The sequence below is a fragment of the Olea europaea genome, unplaced genomic scaffold (genome assembly GCF_002742605.1).
Source record: "Olea europaea var. sylvestris unplaced genomic scaffold, O_europaea_v1 scaffold1726, whole genome shotgun sequence".
NCBI classification, from domain to species: Eukaryota; Viridiplantae; Streptophyta; class Magnoliopsida; order Lamiales; family Oleaceae; genus Olea; species Olea europaea.
Window position 1 is genome coordinate 167,070 of NW_019234961.1, and position 9,181 is coordinate 176,250.

At 33.9% G+C, this 9,181-nt stretch overlaps 1 protein-coding gene across 1 annotated transcript in view; it reads right to left on the reverse strand.

Annotated features, from left to right (window-relative positions):
• The window catches only part of LOC111377807, a 5,801-nt gene extending 5,509 nt beyond the window's left edge, over positions 1-292 (reverse strand). Inside the window, exon 1 of the mRNA XM_023000935.1 lies at positions 27-292. Coding sequence (XP_022856703.1) covers positions 27-292 — 266 coding nt within the window. The remainder of the gene's footprint in view (positions 1-26) is intronic.
• Between the last annotated feature and the right edge of the window lie 8,889 nt (positions 293-9,181).

Genomic DNA, 9,181 nt, shown 5'->3' on the forward strand with positions numbered 1-9,181 from the left:
CTATCCGGTCGAAGACGCTTACTGACCTCTGGTCATGTTGTGGAAAGTTGTCCCCCAAGAGTGGTTCTGATGGGTGGCTCTCCTGCATATAAGATGTTGCTTCGGTGTTATCCTCTCTTTCGAGAGGACGTTCGGTGTGCCGGCTCATATGGCCTCGAGAATGAGACAAAGGGATTTCCTGTACCGGATACGATCCTTGGGGCATCTGGTGTCCCTGAGCTTGCATGAAAAGTTCCCGCATCGCCATATTCTGAGCTGCTATGTCTCTCATGCCTGCAGCTTTCTGGGCCATTCCTTCGGTGAGTACGGCTGTTCTTTCACCTCGTCGACGCCGGTGATGCGGTCTCTGATGAGTAACATTGTTATGAAGTACTTCCTCCTCAGAGGCCTCTCTGATGGGGTTGTCTTCACGGCTGTAGCTCATCCTACCTCTTCTTTCAAGGATAGTAAGAACTTGGATTGTAACTTGACTTTTATTCTTTTTCAAGAATGCCGCCCTTTTCAGGGTCAGTCGCCGGTTTTCCGGTGGCTCCCCCGACGGGGAATGTAGGACTTTGAATGGGGAATGACGTTTCCCACAGACGGCGCCAAACTATTGACCTTTAAAAATGGCTCTTCCAGGTGGCCAACTTGTAGCTACTCCACGTATTCCTCCCTACGAAATGAACAAACTGTCAGGCGCACACGGCCGGAACCAACGGTGGTGGCGGCCGTATACACTCCGACGGTCAAGTCAGGTTTGGGTGGTCGGAACAGTGTCCAGGGACTACACAAATCAACCAGTCAATAAAGGGGGAGGAGAATATATAAACTTGTTATGGAGTGCTATCTATTGAGAGTTTCATTACCTTTGCCTCTGGCCAATCTTTGGGTATTTATAGGTGGTATGAACCGTGGGATGTGGAACACGTGTATACATCTGACGGTATGAAGCGTCTGCTCATAGGCGTCAATCAGCCGCGCTTGTAGAGTGGGCGGACAGTTTGTTTCCCCCGAGTTGAATTGACATAAAGTTGATAAGTCACATCAAATAGCTTTATGAGGGACGTCACATCAATTTAAACCTTATATGCAGAGCAAATCTTAAATTGGCAGTGAATCTTCTAACGGGGTCGGAGACGGGACACTTCGGCAGATCAGTGACAGGAATTGGTGTATCACTTCGGAGAGGCTTCGGGAGGTCGGAGTGGTTCCGAGGCTCGTAAAATGAGGCGTAACAGAACTCATGAATGGTCATCTAGTACAATCAGCTCCTCACCTCACCTCACCTCACCTTGGGCAAAAGAATGAATAGGCCTCCTTTTGGCCCCCAGAGGCTTCTAAGTGCGTCTAAAACCTAGGTTAGCCTAGAAGGCTAAAACGTTATGTCCAAGGCCACAAACTGTCACTTGACTTGCAACGATCATACTTTTGAACCATTCTTTACACACCATATTATGCCCTTGTTTGATGGTCATTATTTTGGAAAAAATGAAAAATAATTTTTTTGGAAAACATGTGGCTAAAAAAGTAAGAAAAATATGGGTTTACGTGCAAAATATATTAGCCCTTGTTTGGACTCCTTTAAACAAAAAAAACATTTTTTAAAACTCATTTTCAACCACATAATCTTCACTAAAATAATATTTGATGTAAACCCAAATTTTTTCTTACTTTTTAACCCCATGTTCTCCAAAAAAAAAAAAAAATTACTTTTTCAAAATATATTTTTCCCAAAATCTCATAAAAATGGACCCCAAACAAGGGCTTATTATGTGAATGTAGTTGAAAATAAATATGAGAATTATGGAGTTTTATTTTAAAGAGAGACAAACTGAGGTTATGTCCATTTTAATTTTGTAACACTAAAATGTTTTCAAGACCCAATGTGAGTCACAACATTTTCTTACATATGAAACATCCCTTCCATAAAATTTTTGGCGATTTTAGAGACTTCCACCTTACAAAAGAATTATACACATAAAAGGATCTGAATTACCAAAAGTATTAACACATTTTGAACTAATTTGTATCTATGAAGTTTGGAAGCTATTAGAAAGTTAATTATCGATTAACTAATTTCAAGGTATTAAAGTAGTTGTAAATTTTATTAACAAACCGTATATCTTTCTTAAGAATTTAAGAAAGTACATTTATTTCAATATATAATTCTTATAAAACCCATGTCTTCATGTAACACCTAGAAATATTAACGTTAATATTTCGGTAAACACATTCGCTTTTATCATTACTCAACATATAGGTTCAGTTGAGTCATCCTAAAGCTTGCCACCCTTCATAAATCATCGTACTATACTAATCTGAAAAGTAAACATAAAACGAGAAGAATAATAGCTATGTGAGTAGAATTGTATGTGTGTATGTATGTTCGTGTATATATGACATGATTTATTCTTAATATCGAGCCCTGTGAACTATAACCATTATACAATATCAGAGTAACTATAAGAATAATTAGAGATGTCAAATAAGCCGAATGAACTGTTTGGCTTGAGGGACGAGTCGGAGCACAGGCAAGTGGGCTGACTTACACACGAGCGAGCGGGCTGACTTACCCATGGGCCAGCGGCTCGTGAGCCACGGGCAACTCGTGAAGTGAGCTCACGAACCTGTCTCATTGGTTGCCTCTACAGTGACCGGTTTGGGAACATTTTGAACGTTGCCGAACTTACAAAAGTGGCGAACGCCCGCTTTATTTAGTTTTTTTATTTTTTACTTTCTAAATACTCCAACATATTTCCAAATTTTTTTACACACCAACAACAATTTCCACTCTTCTCCACATTCTACAATCTACTGCATTAACTTCTACTTTCAATTTCAATTATTCAATCATTCAATATCAATTACCACACTACAAATTTACAATTATAATCCTAGTTACACATAAACTTTCTTTGAATTCTTAATTTCTTTCCATACTCTTTATTTACTTACTAGTTACAATACTATACAAATTACATTACATATTTTATACATTTCCTTACCATTCACAAATGGATTCACACTTATTTGTTGAGGGATTGTTTGGTATAAAAGGCAAATCACATATGACACCACAAAGTCAATTTCAAAATGAATTTGTTGATCTCAACGAAGTACTTGTTTTCGAAAATATTCCAAATTTGGAGGCTCATGAAAGTAGTAGTAATCCAATTTTTTTGGATGACGTTGATGTTCTTGAAGTCAAACAGGAGGAATTAAATATTCCCGATACAAGAAGGAAAAGAATAGGTAAAGTATTGGGATCACTTTAAATTGATTACAACGGGTCATGTGGTCGATGGAGTCGTACACTCTAAAATAGTAGGTAATTCTGTCAATAACAATTGACATAGCAAAATGACATTTGTACCACCCACCTTAACCGTAACTATAAAGCATGAGTGGCCAAACATGGTCTTCTTGATGCCTCTCAAACGCAATTGCAATTTGGTAGTCCAACCGTCAATTCTTCTTCTACGACACTTTGCATGTAGATGTATGTAGAGGAGAAAACTCAAACTAGAAGGTTGAAATTCATTGCTAGTGCTGAGTTGCCTCTAGCAATAGTGGATAACTAACATTTCGTGTCATACGTGAAAGAATATTTTCAACCGAAGTACGTTGGGGTAAGTGAAAATATACTTCGTTCCGATACAATAGAATATTTTCATAATACAAAAAAAATAATTGATTATTCATTTACAAATATATGGGGGTGTTTTAACTTTAAATTCGAATTTATGAGAATGAATTAATAAAAGAGGTTATTTATTATATAGCTGCAACTACATTCTTCACAGAGCCACTTTGGTGTATGCATAAAAAAAATTATCGCTTTTAAAACTATTGAATTCCCTCACAACACTAATGATAAATTTAGCATTGTAAATGTTAATGTGAGAGTAAAATTCGTTCATTTACATGTGACAATGCTAGTATTGATAATCTAGTTATCGATAAATTGTGTAGAGTACTGCAATCCGATTTTGGTGGTTATCTATTTCATATTCGTTGTGTGTGTGTTGTATTTTTATTTATTTGTGTGTGTGAATATATGTATACACACAAATATTTCACCGAGTAGAAAATAAGCCTATGAGGAATTTTATGTCGAATTTGAAGTGAAGAATACGAAAACATTTGTTAATGTGGTAGGACATATATGGAATCCCACTTACTTATTATTAAAATCATGCGAAGTTTTTGAACCATTAATAATTGGTTTTATAACAATAGGCATATTAGAAATGATGATGACACTATTTTGAATGAATCTGATTGAGTTTTAGCTTTTAAAATTTTAAGAAAAAAATTAACAAGTTTTTGTTACTCTACAAATATTTTATTTTGAGTGTATTATCCCACTAACTGTATGGTACTTGAACCTTTTTATATAATTGCAAGATCTTTTAATAAATACAAAAATGATCTTGATTTTAGTGAAATTACATATTTTAGGGAATTAAAATTTAGAAAATATTGGAATGACTTGCCTATTTATTTTCTTTAACATGCATCATAAACCCCGATACAATTTATCAGGTATTAAATATTTAATTGATCAGATTTCAAAAAATTTAATTTTTAATACACCTATCACTTATAAAAATTTAGAATAAACTTTATGTGAAATGTATGACTTATATGCAGAACGAATTGGTACAAATATTAAACCCGTTCACTTTGATCATTACTCAACATATAGGTTCGATTGAGTCATCCTAAAGCTTACTAAACTTCATAGATCATCGTACTATATTTGAAAAGTAAACATTAAATGAGAATGAATAATAGCTATGTGAGTAGAATTGAACATATGTATACATGACTTATTCTTAATATTGGCCCTCGAGTAATAAATCGAGCATAAGTTCGATTGTTCCAAACGAGCTACGAGCTCGGCTGAGTCCATTGCCACCTCTAAGCATAATTATAAGGTCTCATGATTTTACTATTGGATTCATGATAAGTGTATTTCACACACTTATCTAGGATCTTAAAATTACTTGTTAAATCCAAATTATAATTAGCAATTTTCAAATTTGTAATTGTCAATTTTCTTAGTCAAAATCAAATCCTAATTGAATTATATTAGGAGTATATTGAGTTGCAGTCAAAGTCATAGTAGGATTTACTGAGTCTTTGCAAATATTAAAATTAGTTTGGGTTGATTGATAGAGTCCAAAAAAGTCAAAGAAATACATCAAGAAGATCAAGATTTGGACTTCAAGAAGTAAAGCAAGAAATGGACTCAGAACTGTTCACTGGTTGCCCTGTTGGGGCTCGAGCGTTCAAAAGAGGGTCATCATTGCTCGCTTCCACGCAAGCTTGGCTCTCAAGCGATGGTGAAGTCCAGGAAGAAACCCGATTCGATTTTAATGCTGATTTTGAATCCATTTTTACCCCCAAATACTACCCATTATAAATATACAATCCCATGAACATATCAAGGTGTGTTGAATCATTATTTTACATTAGAGATCACATAATTGAAGATCCAAACACACATTGATTCTTATATTTAACACATAATCAAAATACTCATATATTCATATATTGATCCATCTTTGATGGAGCCTCATTAGGAGTTAAGAGAGTATATTTTGAAAGCCATATTGGTATTCCAATATCTCTTACTTCAGCCTACAGATCAAAGAATATAAAGAACTTTGGTTAAACACCAAAACAAAAATCTACATTCACCAATTAGCCTCAAGAGTTCTAGAGTTTTGGGGAAAAAAACACTTGGAGTTCTAACACTGGAGGACAAGATACGTACTTGTTGATCCACACGGAAAGAAAAGTGGCTTAGAATTCTGAGAAGTGTGGGCGTACACAATCTAAGATGTTCATCGGTGATTTTCAAGTTAGGTGGCCAATGTCAGCTAAGGCTTAACAGTATCTAAACTAATTGTAAGTTAACTTTTTAGTGGGTTTTACTGACAAGTTTGCCTGAAGGTTTTTATCGAGCTAAGGATTTTTCTCCATGATCATATTTGTTGTTATTTACTTTTGATCTAAATGTTTTTGATTGTTTAATCATGGAAATTAATTAAATTAATTACCTTGATCATTTAGAAATAATTAATAATTTACTTGTTACTTTTAATTGGTTTAATTTCAAATTTGGGTCTAAACTAATTGGTGAATTTAAACATTCAATTGGTATCAGAGCTTAATTGCAATCCTTGACCCAATTTTGTTTAGATGAGTCGATTACATTATGATAATAGATTCGAGGACGATATGGACATTTATGAGGCTTTTGATAAATTATTTGAAGAGTGCCTTAAGTTGAAAAAGCTGAATAGCTTTGCTTTTAAGAAACTACATAAACTTAAAGATATCAACGACCGAGTCGATTTGGCTTGAGAGCCAAAACTCGAAGCTCGGGCTCGGCTCAAGTAAAATTAAGCCGGGCTTTTTTAGCCCGAGCCGAGGTCAAAAAATGGAGGCTTGACCCGAGCTTTTGGCATAGGCAAATCTAAGGCGAGCTAAGTCGGCTTATTTTTTTAATATAATAACATTGTAGGCAACTGTGTGCATGTTGCCTATAATAGGCATCTACACAGCTGCCTTTATAAACGGCAGAGCTTTTTTCAGCTACCTCTTTAAAGGTGGCGCATACAATTGCCTCAATTTTTTTAAATAATGAGCCAGCCCATCAAGAAATATGGATTGGCTCGGCTTGGGCCTACCTCCAAAATGGGGCTCGCCTGAGCCTCGATTCAACTCTATCGAGCCTCGAGTCGAGTCGAATTGGACTTTTTCTGTGCTGAGTCATGGGCGGCCCGAGCGGATGAGCCAAATTGTCATCCCTACATAACCTTAAATTAGAAAATGAAAGTCTAGAAAAAAAAACTTAAGGAGTCTAGTAGTAGATTGAATGAATAGGGTTGAGAAAGAATCCTTAGATGTTAAAGTTAAATCTCTCACGATTGATCTTGAGAAATTTAATGCCTAACTTCAATCTTTTGCTAGTGGTTCTAACAAGCTTGACAATATATTAGAATCGGAAAAACTAGCTGGGAATAATGGAGGTATAGGATTTAAAGAGACAAATTCTCATACCACTTCATCTTCTAAAAACAAGAGTGTACCTGCCTAGATCAAACCTAGGTTCATTCTTATGTATAATCATTGTGGTAAGTTAGGACACATAAAATCTAAGTGTCACAAAGTAAGAACAAGACCAAGAATGTAGGTACCCGAGTACCGAAATCATATGTACAGCATCGGTTTCCTCCACCTAAAGTTAAAAATTTGAAAATTAGGTTTGCTCCTATATTTATTCCCACTTCTCACAATTGTTGTGAGTTAGGTCACATTAGAACTAAGTACCGTAAGCCTTGATTAGGAATAATAAATGAGATCTAACTACTCATGCTAGATTCTTAACTAATCAAGTGAGTCACTTGACTGAGTTAATGACTCAATTGACTAAATTATGTCTTCATCTAAGAAGATTTCCGCCAAGAAGAGTGAACTCATAAACCAAAGCGATGGTATTAGTTGCGGCGTTGCTGGAGTTGCTCCTCATAGTAAGAGCTTTTTGATTCCTCATTGATTAAGCATTTAGGTGCATGCATATATTTTATTCATGATATTTACTTATTCATGCATGCACTCTATATTTTTTCCTTATTTTTTGTTTTGCATTATTTTTTTATGGAAATAAAAATGAGATAATGAAAAACAAAATGAAAAACAAAAAAGGATTTTTTTTTATCAATTTATATACTTTTGATGTGTTAATGAATAGTAAATAGAGTATGTGTTAACTTATTTAGGACATATTTGGAGTACTTGATATAGATATATTGCATGTATTATCTGCACTGCACATATTAAGCGTTTGTGAGTGGGTTTTTGACCACATGTGTGAGTTTTGGGATGACCGTCACTTTGTGGTAGGTTGACTTTGAATATGAAATGACCTTTAAATTAGTTGACCTAAGCTCTTTTATATTCCTCTTAAAAGAAAAAAATTATTATTGAATTTCAAAAGAAATATATGAAAAATTATTGTGAGGCAATCTTATATTTTTCTTTGTAGTCTATATGACTTGAGTAAATAAGCTTGTTGGATATCTTAATACCTAGTGCCCTATAAATAAACTAACTTTGGAGTTGTCAATCTAAAACTTGATACATGGGTCATGTAATAAACTTAATAAAGAAGACTATGCACATAAGATTTAAAAAATAAAAGAGAAAATATATATGCACATGCTTACAAATAGGGGGAGAAAGAAACATACATACAACATCAAATATGAGATTTTACTTTAAAAGGTCCTAGTAGCACTGAGTTAAACTTTCATAATTTGAAGTTTATATTCATTTACTAGTGGTATTTAGGCATGTCCGTTCTCATAAATTTAAGATTTTGAGACTTGCTTACATGAGTTTAATGGCACTTTTTACACACGAATATCTTATAAAATTTACTCCATTTAGGTTTAAAATAAGTTATGTGAGAAACATTTACTGTTTATGTATTATATACGTATTCGTAAGCAATAATTGTTCATAATGATATACTTAAAAAAATTCAGAAAGAATAGTTGTCTCAAAAAAAAAAAAAATTTGCATGTTTTTTTTAACTCATTCCTCTCCATGTTACTCATGATTATATTATATATTTCCCTTTGTTATTCGCGATAAAAAGGGAGAAGAGAATAATTATGTCATAGAAGTTGGTATATGAGTTAGGGGAGAGGATATTTTTTGAGTTGATATGTGACTTAAGGGGAGTCTTAGAAATTTTGATTGATTTTTTTATTGATTCTTTGATTGGAATTTTAATATTGATATTATATTTTGCGTTTTGTCAATATTGATATTAATTTTGCAGATGTTATTTCTAAGTTATTAATTACAAATAGTATTGCATGTTTTTGTGTTACACATATTTTACTTGTGTTGTTTTATATAATTTAGTTATATATTTTTTTAATTGTTAGTTTCTTCTTACTTTTCACGTGGTATATATTGTTTTCATATGTTTCAGGAAACATGTGACAAGTTAAAGTTGGGGAATTTAGTATTTGGTAGTTAGGCTGTTTTAAAATTGACTTTAAAATAAATGATTTTTTCATGGAAGGTCAAAGGGGGAAATTATTAAGTCCAAATTAATTATAATTAGTAATTTTCAAATTTGTAATTGACATTGTTCTTAATCAAAATCAAGTCC